General features: G+C 39.5%; 3 protein-coding genes across 3 annotated transcripts; 2 read left to right on the top strand and 1 right to left on the bottom strand.

Annotated features, from left to right (window-relative positions):
* The first annotated feature begins 51 nt into the window (after positions 1–51).
* On the top strand, positions 52–2,891 carry tcta (T cell leukemia translocation altered). Its single transcript, XM_054616594.1, has 3 exons — positions 52–273; positions 1,037–1,088; positions 1,440–2,891. Exons 1-3 carry the CDS (start codon positions 63–65, stop codon positions 1,480–1,482), a joined length of 306 nt encoding a protein of 101 aa, XP_054472569.1. The 5' UTR covers positions 52–62; the 3' UTR covers positions 1,483–2,891.
* Positions 2,892–3,139: 248 nt separating this feature from the next.
* Positions 3,140–5,793, bottom strand: glyctk (glycerate kinase). The gene is made up of 5 exons (XM_054616593.1): positions 5,639–5,793; positions 4,694–5,080; positions 4,456–4,607; positions 4,197–4,372; positions 3,140–4,104 (listed from the first exon to the last, which is right to left on the bottom strand). Exons 2-5 carry the CDS (start codon positions 5,047–5,049, stop codon positions 3,214–3,216), a joined length of 1,575 nt encoding a protein of 524 aa, XP_054472568.1. The 5' UTR covers positions 5,050–5,080; positions 5,639–5,793; the 3' UTR covers positions 3,140–3,213.
* Positions 5,794–7,671: 1,878 nt separating this feature from the next.
* wdr82 (WD repeat domain 82) lies at positions 7,672–12,375 on the top strand. The gene is made up of 9 exons (XM_054616716.1): positions 7,672–8,088; positions 8,956–9,053; positions 9,750–9,816; positions 9,922–10,021; positions 10,140–10,256; positions 10,336–10,491; positions 10,805–10,874; positions 11,014–11,156; positions 12,177–12,375. The coding sequence occupies exons 1-9, from the start codon at positions 7,928–7,930 to the stop codon at positions 12,204–12,206; spliced, it is 942 nt and encodes a 313-aa protein (XP_054472691.1). The 5' UTR covers positions 7,672–7,927; the 3' UTR covers positions 12,207–12,375.
* The last annotated feature ends 1,197 nt before the right edge of the window (positions 12,376–13,572 follow it).

Below are 13,572 nucleotides of genomic sequence, written 5' to 3'. Positions count from 1 at the left end.
AAATGACCCATTTTGTTCACACTGTTGGTTTTCACATAACCTAAGCTGAGACACCGGGCACCATGGAGGAACCGTGGGATTTTGAGTTTTTCTCCCGCATCGCTGACAGCTGCTTGTCGTTCCTGTCCGAGTTTGTTGACGACTGGCTCGCCAACGACATGAGAGTTTGCATCTTCAAAATCCTGCTCAGCTGGTTAATTGTAAGTCTGGTCGCAATTCACTTTGCATGGAAAGTCTACGGGAATACAGTCAACGACATGTATTATCGACAAGGTGAGTTGTCTCCCACCGTGTGTCCACATCATTTGCAGAACTAGTGCATCCCCACATCATTTAAGATAAGATAAGATAAGATAAAATAATCCTTTATTAGTCCCGGGGGGGACTAATAAAGGACATTTACAGGATTACAGCAGCATAGAGGATAGTGCAAAACAAGAGACATAGTAAAAAAAAAACAAAAAAAAAAAAAAACATCAAAATAAGTAATATAAATGAGCAATAAAAAAAAAAAAAAAAAAAAAAAAAACAGTAAAGAATCCACAGTAACTATTATATATACTATATGTAAATATTATATATACCAGTGGTTCTCAACCTCTTTTCAGTGATGTACCTCCTGTGAAATATGGAGCAAAGCATTTTAGGTTGGAAAAAAGATGTAATACACAGCGCTGTGCCATCAGTGTCTGATTTATTAAACACTGAAAATTGCATTGTTGCATTGAATTCAGTTGATGAACTTACACTTATATTTTATTGAATATTTATTAAATAACTATTTTTAAAGGATTTTTGAAAGGATGCTAATTTTAAATATATTTTTTAAAAATCTCACGTACCCCCTGGAGTGCCTTCACGTACCACCAAGGGTACACGTACCCCCATTTGAGAACCACTGATATATGCTATATGTAAATATTATATATACAGACAGAAACTATTATAACTATTGTATTGCACAGTGTATTAGTGTCATGTGGTCTACTGGGAGCTGGGATTTGCTGAACTTGGCTTGATCTCTGTTGGTGTTCAGGGACTGGACAGAACGGAGGCACACCTGACACAGCACCTCACCTGAGTGGATGGTAGGTTTCTGATCGTCCATTTCGCTTCAAACAGATAGATTATCCTCCTCACACAGTCTGTTGCCATACAGCTTCAATTGGTGTAGGCTTGAATTAGTGTGAAAGCTAGTTTTAGGATCTATGCCTAGGATTTTGTTTCTGATTAAGTGAGCATCCAATAGTTAAGAGAGAGTACAGTGTAATTGTGTTCTCCCAACTGAAGCTGCAGCATTTATTGCCAACATATCACTGAGGGTGGTGGGTAAACAAGTGTTTACTAGCGTTGTAGATGTTTTGTCATGCTGAAATTACATTACAGTTACTGCTTATTAAAATAGTTGTGTTAGTAATGACACTGTGTTATTCTTGCAGGGAAAGCAAAGCAGGAGATGCCCCGAAGACTCATCGAGATTAACAGGACAATGGTGTTGGATTTTGGACTTTATCCAAGTGAGAAATGGACTCCAGTGATGAGACAGTAAACGCACCTTTTAAAGTTCACTGATAATGAAGTATCTTCAGTGCATTCATGGATGCACTTTCTGGAAACTGCATGGAAAAAACATCTGTTATCCATACCAACAGTGTCACACTGATCCACTGTATCAACCACATAGTGCTGTGAGATATTTATTTTGGCTTGTCAACGTTGGTCATTGAGAAGAACCTTACCCTCACTACTTAAATAGTTCTGTTTGGCTATTTATACAAAGTTCTACAAATGTGACAAATGTTGCTGGGTTTGTGTGTAAATTGCACTGTGATGATAGCGGAGTAAGCATACATAAACATTTTCCATTCTGACCATGAGCAAAATACTTGATTTGAATGATGTATGGAAGGAAAATAGACCAGATCCACCAAAAGCAGGTGTACATCTTCCATAATTTTTGCCTGAAATGTTTACCACAGTGTTTCTCATAACATGCAAGGAGCATTGTGTGAGCTTAATGGGAGATATACATAGATATAATAGATATGTTTGGCCTGATTTGAGTGGTCATCCCCTTTTGACTTTTTCACATTTAACCATTCTCACAGTGAAGTCCTGTATCAAAGTGAAAACAATCTCTACAAATTTATCAAAATTAAGTTCAAATATACAATTCAAAAGTATTTATTAGACGAGCAAATTCACCCTGTTCATGACACACTTGAAGTGCATAATTTGAATTAAAATCACCTGTGTGTAATCAAGGTGTGACAGATTATGTAACAATATGTATCTGAAAACCATCAGCTGGTTAATCAATTTCTTGGCAAAAACTACACGATGAAGCAAGAAAGCAAAACTAAAAATTGCTTCAGAATAACAATTGAAATGTCCTGTAGAGGTCCCTTAAATGTCCAAACTTTAGTTCAATTCATAATTTGAAGCAGAAGGACATGAAGATTGCTGTTCATCCTGTCCCCATCTCAGTCGGAAGTGCTTGAGCAGTTTTACAAAGAATGGGGGGAAAAATGCATTATTCAGATTTGCAAAGCTGAAACCAACCTATCCATATCGGGTAGATTCAAAGTTGTGATTACTGCCAAAAGTGCCTAGTCAAATAAATTAAAAATAAAAAAATATGTCAAAGGGTTGTTGAATGAGCCATATTACAATCAGCTATTATATCTGAAGTTGAAAAAAAGACAAGTTAGTGGTAGAAGCCAATGTACTGCAGTGTGCATTTACTGAAATGTTATGATATACATAGTCTTGAACCGAACAACAAAATCATCAGCATATTGTAGATATCTGAAGAGACAAGGAGCAAAGATCATACAGCATGTTTTGTGTAAATAGCTTGATTGATATTAAATTTGCTGTGTTTGAAAATACTGATGCCTCTAATTTCACGAGCTGACTTGTAAAAAATATTTTGCAGTGATTTCAAAAAGGTATTCAGCTTAATCACTATTTCTCAACTTCTCTGTTCCTGGTTGAAACCTTAAATCTGATCATCATACTGGTGGAATTTTTTTTTTTTATTCCTCTCCTATCTTTTACTTTGTGTTGTTAGAATGTGATATACCAATACCAGTCTTGCTTTCAAGTAGAGAGGGAACAAAAAACAGGTACTACAATGCCAAGTCAAATGGACGATTAATGATTTTATTTATCCAGATCTATTGGACCAAGATCATTTTATTTGATATGTGTTTATCTCATGTTAATGGGAATTGGTGGAATAAGTAGCATGTGCACATCCATCACATTGGTGCAGGTTAGGCCAGGTACAAGTAGGCGCTGCCCGGAAGAAAGACTTGTAAAAAAAGTATAAGAATCATTGTTGGTGAGGACGTTGTCGATGTCCAGCCCCTGTGCTAGAGCCTCTTCGTACAACCCCCCATCAGTGATGGCCCCCGCTGCCTCAGTGGGTCCATCCTGACCGTCAGTTCCACCACTCAGGAAGACGGGACCATTAGGCGGAAGCTTCAGGCCTCTCAGCTCCAATCCCACTCGCAGAGCCAGCTCCTGGTTTCGACCCCCTCGACCCTTGCCTGTCAGCTCCACAGTGGGCTCCCCTCCAGCCAACAGACACGTGGAACCCCATCCTTCTGTACGGCCTTCACCCAAGACCTGCATGGTACGGCAGAGGTCCCAGCTCTCCACACCTACTTCCGGCCCCAGCCTCAGAAGCTCAGCCGCAATCTCTGGAGGAGGTTCCTCTCGGGAGCAGGCAAAGCGAGCCAGGAGGCCGTATAGTCTGGAGACTGACCTCACATCGCCACACACTCCTGGTGCCAGCACAACGGGGCAGAAACCTAACTCCCGAGCACGGCGACCGGCCCATTTGAGGGCAACGCTGTTGGAGCCGATCACAGTATTGTGAACACGTCCTGATGTATTGGATTCACCTTTAGTCTCCCTCCACCTTGGCATTGGTCTCCCGAGAACTTCCTTTACTGAGGCTGGTAGGCTGTTTAACAGCTTGTAACGTTCAAGGACTGACAAAACTTCTTCAGGCCACACCTCACTCCACACGGTGGGGCCACTGGCTATCAAGTCCAGAGGGTCCCCAATGACATCGGACAATATCAGTGAAACCACCTGTGAAGAAGAGATTAGAGGGGTGATATTCAAAACACTGCTGGAATGAGTTCTCCACTGCAATAAAAGACAATTAAGAATAAGTAGGTTACCTGGGCTGGGTGAGCACAATGCGCAAGCCCTCCACCCTTTAAATCAGAAAGGGCCCGTCGCACAGTGTTCAGCTCTTGAATAGTGGCACCGGCACCTGCAAGTTTGCGGGTCACATCCTGTTTCTCTTGCAATGAGATTGGTGGGATGGGGGCAGGTAAGAGCGCCGAGCCTCCACCTAAACACAGTTTCACCACCTTGTATTAGATATTTACATTTAAAGGTATGAAGAAAAATAAACGAGAAGATATATTTTTTTACCTGAAATCAGTACAAGTAGCAGATCGTTCTCCGTCAGTTCACTGGCTAACTGCTTGATCCCTTCAGCTGCATTCTGGGCATCAATGTCAGGCAGGTTGTGTTTAGCTCCCTCCATCACTCTGATGCGACTGTTTTCTTTTAACAAGAGGTGACTGTGATGGAAGTGAGAGATTTTATTATGCTGCTTGATCTTATTTTTTTGTAATACTTTAAAGTTGTTTACAAGTCTTTTGCTTACTTTTTTCCATGCTGCTGTAATGTCTGCTGAATCCCATGCGGCACGCTTATTACCCCTTTCACCAAATGATCCCCCATAATCCTCTCTGCCTCAGCAGCCATACCCAGTACAGCTTTTCCAAAGCCAACCAAGTGCAGGTTGTGCTTAAGCGTGAATGTATGACCACTGATTATGACTGAGTCCTCCTTGCGCTCTATACTCTGCCGGACCACCGTGTCTGGCTGCACGGCTTCCACCGCGGCTGCAAACACCTTGCGTGCCCGAGAGTCCATTGACATTTTGCACAACATAGGTTTTCTCCTCCCCACGTGGACCAGAAAAGGCTGAGGACGAAACAGGGAAAGAACACGGGCCATGGACAGTTCAGTGGTTCTGAGCCGAAATTGCCTGAAAAATTAGAAAGTCATAGTTTATAGTTTCCACAAAAACATGTTATTTTAAAAAGACCATGTTGAAAATAACCATGGTGTAGTGAGTACTGTTGAATATGTCAATTATATCACTGTGAGGTAATTGCAAAACTTTAAATACTAGCATAATGCATTTAAGATTAAAATGCCAGTGACATTTGCAGCATTGTAACAAATAAAGCCAAAAACAATTAGCTATGGCCAAGAAATCTATACTTATATTGCAACACTGTTATACTTTATAAGTTGTACAGTGCTTAAACTGATTGGTAGCTCTGATCTTTCCCGGTTAAATCTAAAGACTTAAGAAGTGCACTAGTGTGTGGTGTGTTGTATACATATTCTACTCACTTAATGAATAATGTCTTCATGTGTTGCTTGTTAGCTTACTTTTAAAGGTTGTAAACAAAATGTTGGCAACCTTTAATGTTTAAATCAACCATAACCCTGCATAGATCATAGATGTTATCATCCTAAGCCTGTTACACATTTACCTGTAAAACAGTGCTTTCTAAATACTCATGAGTTGGCCTACCTGGGAAGGTTGTAAAATGGAATATAGAGCCTGTTTATTCCTGTGGAAGCCTTTTATATGCACTCCAGCTCAGCAGTCAGGCAGTGTAGCAGAAATCTGACCAGAGACTGACTGGAGTTGTGTACCCTGTGTGTAATGATTGACTTGAATGCTCCACAGGACACATGAAACCTCTGAACACACAGCTGGGCATTTGTCGGTTCTTGGTTTTCGCCCCCCCAGAGTGGTAGCCTATCTGCAGACAGACTTTGGAGCTATTCACGCTGCAGCATAGTTCAAAGGGTACAACACCAAACACTACTTTACATTGAATTCCTGTGCAAACTGGTTTCAAGTCTTGTTTTCTCAACAAGTTGTGAAGACACCTGCATTCATAACGTTTGAAAAAAAAAACATGACAATGAGGCATGCAGTGTTCACTGTTTGTTTGTGGGAACTGAAAATTCCCTTACTATCAATTGTAGAAATGGCAGGTAGGCAAGCAAATTAAATTTGATGTGAAATGTTGGTACTGAGCCACTGGGACTTGATAGACTTTTGGTACTTTTGTAGATTTCCCCGCTGCAGGACTAATAAAGGATTATCTTATCTTATCTTATCATCAAAAACCCTGACACAGATTCAGGTCATGCAGTGTTGGAAAGTTGCATTTTCAGAATCAGAATCGGCTTCATTGGCATACATGGAATTTGACTCCGGTTACTTACACTCAATAACACACAAAAACAGACAAATAAACAAAAAAAAAATCATAATTTTTGATATGTTTTTATGCTTATTCAGTAAAGAACAACACAACAAAAGAAAAGTGTGACATCATGTAGAAGAGATTCTTTTGAGAATGACAAATAAAAACAGTTTTGTAATTTATCAGATCAGCTATGTCTTCTAAGACATAGCACATTGCCCACTGGTGGTTGGTGATATGAATTGGTCAACCATCAGGGCTTCTGCTGTTCTGTAGGTGTCTTTTCCTCTGGTTGTATGAAGCTTTGTAACAATATTGGATTTTGATATGTCGTTTTGCACCAATTGGAAGTACTTTAATTTTGCAGGTATCTGATGAGCCAGAGACAACCAGCCCCTTCTGATTGAAAATGTGTGGATAGAAAGTGTATTATACCATGATAGCCTACACATTCATGTATAGAAAAGTACAAATACCGTGAAAGAGCATTTTTTTTCCATATCACCTTGGCCTACCCTTAGTAAACAAGTGGTAAAAATTTAAAATCAAACATATTTGAAACATTTGTTTGCATTAGACCCTTCGAGAAGTACAAATATGTTATGTTGAATGACTTTAATATTTAGAGAGTGGCTTCACATTGACTTCCCTTTCATTGCGCTACACGTGTATGTGTATGTGAGGAATAACGTTCAACGGCCACACTGGTTGCCATAGTTTAATCGAACGTTCTCCGGAACCGACGTGGATTCTATTTCAAACTGCTCTGACGTTCCGAGGCTTGACTGCATTTGTACGTTACCATAGTTACCGTCGTTATAGCTCGATGTCCGTTTGGCATAACGCTGCGTTCACTTTAACGGCGACCAGCCGTCGGTGTAGCTGACCATACATGGCCGTTGTGTCGTGTGTATACATAGAGTTAACGTTGGTGTTTACCTCAGACTTTCCTTATAACAGCAGAATTCCTGCTGTTATTTTCGTCTTTACACTCCCTCGCGTCCATTTTTTGCTGCCTGGAGAAAAATCTGGAAAAACAAAACCCCCCAAATACGGGCTGACAAACAAGTGCTGCACCAGAGTGGTAGCGCTGGTGATAAGACGATAATTCACACAGACAGATAATGGGAAAGATAAATTGTCTTTAAGCCTCCCCCAAGTCCAACATGACAATGATTGTGTGCAAAACATAAACATATCTCATTTCGTAATTCATGCACAAGCAGGTTATTTTCAATTCAACAAAGTTGTTTATGACTTCTGGACCACATATTCAACTCTCGCGATAACTCCCATACACATCATTCTACCGCGCGATTTCCGACCAATGCGCGTGTCAACTGATGAGTTGCGCGTCACCGACGTCGAGAAGGCGTCGCTGGGCTTTTCCCTCCTCCTCCTCCTCCTCCTCCTCCCCTCTCCCGTGGATTAGAAGTATCGCAGGCGGGCTTTTGTCGCAGTTTTTGAATTATACTTCTTTAACCAAAAAAGAACTGTTGGCAAATATATATATAAATCATCATAATTACATTCAGTGGCCTCTGTAAACCCCCCGATCACAGGTGAAGCGAGGGCCCGCGTCCGCCTCTCACAGACGGAGCATGAAGCTGACGGACAATGTGCTGCGGAGCTTCAGAGTGGCGAAGGTGTTCCGGGAAAACTCCGACAAAATCAACTGTTTCGACTTCAGCTCCAACGGAGAGTCGATTATTTCCAGCAGCGATGACGATTCCTTAGTGCTGTACGACTGCCAGGAGGGAAAGTAAGAGAGGTTTTTCTGCATTTTGCTCCATTGTTTTTGACGTTAGCTACTTGCTATATGCTAGCTTAGCGAGGCCCTGCTGCAGGAGCGATTGAATGAGATGCAAAATGTCTGTGTGTGTGTGTGTGTGTGTGTGTGTGTGTGTGTGTGTGTGTGCAGCTTGATACATGTCTGTTTGTAATGTGTTATGTTATAAGGTAGTAAGTAATGGTAATAAGGTTATGTTGCATTGTGTCTGTCATAAATACTTGAGTTGTAAGGTTATAATTAAATAGGCTTATTGTTTGAATTCATGAGTAAACCTGGCAGTGGTGGATCACATGATCAATGCATGCATCTATACAGTACCAGTCAGAAGTTTGGACACATCTTCTCATTCAATGGTTTATTTTTATTTTTTTCCTACATTGTAGATTAATATTGAAGACATCCAAACTATGAAGGAACACATATGGAAATATGTGGTAAACAAACAAATGCTTAACAAACCAGAATATGTTTTATATTTTAGATTCTTTAAAGTAGTTGAATGAGAAGGTGTGTCCAAACTTTTGACTGGTACTGTACGTCTGAGTAATAGTGCTGAAATGATGAGGTGACGCCAACCATTTTGATATTTTGGTAATTCACTAATATATATTTATTTCAGAGCAAAAAGTCAAAACATTTGTTGCTTCTAACTTGTTAAATGTGAACATTTGCTGCTTTTCTCTTTATTAGGCATTTTGTATTGAATATCTTTGGGTCTGGGATGGGCAAACCAGGGAATATACTATTTTAATTTGTGTGTTTTTTTTAACTGTTTTTTGACAGTAATTTAAATTCTTATTCTTTTTTTTCCGTCTCACGTAATGTGATGGATGGCAGACCTAAGAGGACTCTCTACAGCAAAAAGTATGGGGTGGATCTCATCAGGTACACGCATGCTGCAAACACTGTGGTCTACAGCTCCAACAAGATCGATGGTATGTTGATGCACAAATACTTTTTTGTAATGTTTGTGTGGTAATATAGCATGTGTATGTTTCAGTTTGTGTCCAATGTAAAACTGTTCCTAGAATGAGGAACTCATTAACGAATCAAATATAACAATGTTTTTTGGAGTAAAATCATAATCTGATATGTGTGGTTGTAAATAATCGATAGAGTCGTTAATAATAGGTACAAGGTCAAACAAGTAGATATATATTGTTGTGCTTTTCACTTGACTAGAGCTGTTGTATGCATCCAGAGAGGTGAATCGCTTCACTGTAATGAAGGAGAAGACAACATTTAAATGATGTCACAATATTTAGAATATTCTTAATTGTTAACATTATGTAGTCTTGACATGTTACTTCTATCTACACTATAAGCTAAAGGTTACAGTGTGTTTGACTGGTTGAACTGTGGATGCTCACGACCCCCATGAACCGCTGCTGGATCGCCGGACACACTGCTCACTTTGGTCTGAGGTAGTTGTTTGTACAGTTTGAGGGTCTGTGATTCTGCCCCATACAGGAGCTAACTGTACAAGTGACTGCCTTGCCCACGGTCGAGTCAGCTCATCAGACCTGCCTGTAATCAACTTTGTGTTTTGGATGCCAGATGGTTTCTTGCTGCTGCTGGTCAGGTTTGACATCTTACGTGGTAATTTCATTATTGTGTTGTTTTTCTTTAAGATACTATCCGATACCTGTCTCTTCATGACAACAAATACATCCGCTACTTTCCTGGCCATAACAAAAGGTGAGAACTGGATTTATGCTAGACTGTGTGAACCTTGATTTGATGTAGTGTTGAGTTGGAAGTTCCTCGGTTCTAATGTTTTCTCCTTTTTTTTTGTCTAACCAGAGTGACATCTCTCTCCATGTCTCCTGTGGACGACACGTTTATTTCTGGCTCATTAGATAAAACAATCAGACTTTGGGATTTGCGGTCACCTAACTGCCAGGTGAGTCAGTTTTTTCTAATTTGGTGAGGATCCACTGTTGTTGTACTAATATGTTATATGAAATTTAAAACAGGCATAAAGCTGATATTGACCTTCTCTTGTCATCTGTCAATTTTAGGGTTTGATGCACCTGCAGGGGAAGCCAGTGTGCTCCTTCGATCCAGAGGGTTTAATTTTTGCTTCAGGAATAAATTCAGAGATGGTTAAACTTTATGATCTGCGGTCGTTTGACAAGGTAAGTTTGATGGCAAAAGTTCAATTAAATAGCTGTAATTTGTTAGGAGCAAAATATTCACGACGCCTCTTGTCAACAGGGTCCTTTTGCAACCTTCAAGCTTCCGTACGACCGGACGTGCGAGTGGACCGGACTCAAGTTTAGCAACGACGGAAAACTCATTCTTCTTTCTACAAATGGAGGAGCCCTTCGTGTTTTAGATGCTTTTAAGGGCGCTGTGCTACATTCCTTTGGGGTAAGAGATGACATGCACAATGTGTGAAAACATTTATTACTTAAAAAAGGAACACAAAGACTGACTTTACATCTAAATCACAGTTAGGACAGTGTGTCAGTGAAAATGACAAATGTTTAGAAAACCCTGACATTGTTGATTCAAACCCGTTCACTGACAAATTAAAACGATGAAGGTATTTATTGAGTTGTCATTACTGTTTTTAAAAATATTATGAGGATCTGAAAACTTCTAAAAAAAAAATTCACTTTGCCGAACTAATCTGCACAAATAATTAAATAATTACTCATGGATGCCTTTAATTCACCCACAGGGCTACAACAACAGTAAAGGTGTAAACCTGGAGGCATCATTCACTCCGGATTCACAGTTTGTTATGATCGGTAAGTTCCTCAGTGTTGGAAATGGATTCATTCATTATTTCACCAAAGGAGTTATATAACAATCATTAAATTAAAATTTTATTTCCAATACAATCGTGTTTTCATCAAATATTTGTTTGTTTTTGTCAATATATTTAAGGCTCTGAGGACGGAAAGATCCACGTGTGGAACGCAGAGAGCGGCATGAAGGTTGCTTTATTAGACGGGAAGCACACGGGACCGATCAACTGCCTGCAGTTCAACCCCAAGTTCATGACATTTGCAAGTGCTTGCTCCAACATGGTGAGTGGGGGGGGATTAAGATTTCTTAATGATAACTTATGAATCTGCATTAGGTAGTTAAACACAAGGAATCTCCTCCTTTTGTATCTTAGGGCTCACTTTTGATGCTTAAAAAAGTCTGAGGACCAGCTTTGCAAATAAATGAGAGAAAAAAACACAACATTACATATAAAATCGAAACTAGTGTTTGTGTTATGCCCCTTTCAGCTGTAATGACAAAAAATATATACAGTGCTTACCTTCACCCAACATTGCCAGACAATGTGAATCTGTAATTAAGGGGGTTTTCAGGGTTATGCTTCCTCACCACACAGCAGGTTGGTCTCCCGAATCGAAACGATCCATTTTGTGTCACTGCATCTGAAGCAACATAAGCAAGCTAACGTTTGTGTTTACTTGATGATGTGTTGTGATTGGCGTGGCGCTATTAAAATGTAACTGGTAACAAAGTTAGCTTTGTTTGAATTACTGATTATTTTGTGTGTGTGAATTCTTGAGCACATTTAGATATAGAAATAACTAGCTTTATAACTTACCTAAAATAATATATATTTAATTTAATATTTCCCTTTGGCAGTACATACGCATCCAACTAGGTGGTGCTCTGAGGCCCTCCAATGGGCTCCTCTCCAGAGAATAGTTTATTTTATGAGATGAAGTGTTAATAACATGTTTGTGTCATGTAATGTCACTAAACTGAGTATTTCACATTTACAATCGTTTTTTTGGTAAGACTTTTGATGCCCTCAGTGACTCCCATCTAAAACTGCAACCACGCGATATAACTGCGTGACTGACCTTCAGCTTTTCATGTCTCAAACTCAGTTTTCAGTTATTATTCTGCTCTCAGAAGACTGGAAAATCAAATAGATTCTGATGTCTAAATGTGTTTGGATAAACATGCGTTTAAAAAAAGAAGTGTGACATCACCTATGGAGCACACGCACACATAAAAACACCAGTAATTACAAAATGGTTCTAATGTGATGAAACATTTTTAATGCTTTCTTATTTTTTCAGGCATTCTGGCTCCCGACCATCGATGACTGATGACGACAAAGCGAAGGCAAAGCTTCTGTTGAAGGCCAAAGGGAGCAGCCGAGTTCAGCAAAGTCATCGCAGTGTAAATTTCACAGGAAGTGTTGCTATTAAATTCAAATTGTAAATAAGTAGTTCTCAGAAATAGATCTTTGTCTATCCTTTTTTTATATTTCTATTTAACATTAAACTGTTTCTTTGTAAGATGTTGGTTTTGTGTATTTATTATTGTGTGGGAGATATGTACATGTGTATTGCACAAGTCATGAAGAGATTCAATGATGCAAGTCATATTTATCTGATTCAACCACTGATTTTTTTTTTAATGAATGAATCTATCCAAACCTACTGAAATGTGTCTTAGATTTTTGTCCTGATTCACAGTGGTATCGGTTTAGAAAGTCAGTTTAAAATGCATCTTTGCAATATGAATCACTTTGTATAACCCTTTTGAAAGGAAATCATACTAGAAGTATGAATAGGTCATAACTCTATAAAACATTTCCTGTTTTTGATCCAGTTCATATGACTTTTTACTTTCCAATCTTGCTTATAATAAGTTTAAGTTGTCAGTGAAATATTCTTTTCATGTTTAATTTCCGGGTTAAAATTATTTTGTAATTTAAAGCAGCAGTAAGAACCGTAAATAACAGTTGTATGTTTGTGGATCTGAGGTTGGGAAAAGGCTGTCACCATGTCCAGGTGATTTGTGATGGCAAAGACATCTTACACAACCTGTTGACCATCACGGTCGTCATGTGGAAATTGAGATTCCTTAACTTTCCATAAACAACACACTCCTGTAACTGCTGCTTTTTTGCTCTTTTTATTCATTTTCCAAATCATTGATTTGTGATTCATAAACAGCAGGATATTGGTGATTGTGGATTTGCTTTGACAGTACATGATAAAACTCATTAACAGATGAGAGCAGTCCACTTCTGGGTTTTAATAGTAAAACAATAGTTCAGTGGGGAGTCTGCCCTAGAAATCTATCATCCTACCAATGACAATACATCCTACTTGAATTGTTCTTTGCTCAGAAATTGGTCATTAGGTTTGCAGGTCAAAGTCTCCTCCTCCAGCGCCTGCTGTGTGGCGTTGGGGGTGTCACAGTCCAGTACCCAGTCCTGGGCAGTCTGTCAGTGAGAGCTAAATTTGGGAAGACAGGTGATCGGGTTTCCTGTCTGTGTGCACATGATACTGTCCTAGTTACTTGAGCGATGCCCCTTCTCACACTGTCACACTCTCTCAACGAATCCAGACACACTCAGCGATCTTCTTCAGCAGTCAGAACTGCATTTAGTCACATCATCTGAAGTGAAGGAAGGCTTTTTTTGGTCAACAGGCTCCTCTGGTTGGACTTAAGTGTCTCTTG

This window comes from Anoplopoma fimbria, chromosome 17 (assembly GCF_027596085.1).
Source record: "Anoplopoma fimbria isolate UVic2021 breed Golden Eagle Sablefish chromosome 17, Afim_UVic_2022, whole genome shotgun sequence".
Lineage (NCBI taxonomy): Eukaryota > Metazoa > Chordata > Actinopteri > Perciformes > Anoplopomatidae > Anoplopoma > Anoplopoma fimbria.
Note: the sequence above shows the minus strand (reverse complement) of the source record. Positions and strands in the feature narration are given on the sequence as shown.

Bases quoted from the DNA above. Each gene is read 5' to 3' on its own strand.
- tcta (XM_054616594.1), top strand. From the start codon at position 63: ATGGAGGAACCGTGGGATTTTGAGTTTTTCTCCCGCATCGCTGACAGC. The intron at 274-1,036 runs GTGAGTTGTCTC...GTTGGTGTTCAG, and splicing joins CGACATGTATTATCGACAAG to GGACTGGACAGAACGGAGGC. The intron at 1,089-1,439 runs GTAGGTTTCTGA...TTATTCTTGCAG, and splicing joins GCACCTCACCTGAGTGGATG to GGAAAGCAAAGCAGGAGATG.
- glyctk (XM_054616593.1), bottom strand. From the start codon at position 5,049: ATGGCCCGTGTTCTTTCCCTGTTTCGTCCTCAGCCTTTTCTGGTCCAC. The intron at 4,373-4,455 runs GTAAAAAAATAT...AACTGTGTTTAG, and splicing joins GCTACTTGTACTGATTTCAG to GTGGAGGCTCGGCGCTCTTA. The intron at 4,105-4,196 runs GTAACCTACTTA...TCTTCTTCACAG, and splicing joins ATTGTGCTCACCCAGCCCAG to GTGGTTTCACTGATATTGTC.
- wdr82 (XM_054616716.1), top strand. From the start codon at position 7,928: ATGAAGCTGACGGACAATGTGCTGCGGAGCTTCAGAGTGGCGAAGGTG. The intron at 9,054-9,749 runs GTATGTTGATGC...TTTTTCTTTAAG, and splicing joins CAGCTCCAACAAGATCGATG to ATACTATCCGATACCTGTCT. The intron at 9,817-9,921 runs GTGAGAACTGGA...TTGTCTAACCAG, and splicing joins TTTCCTGGCCATAACAAAAG to AGTGACATCTCTCTCCATGT.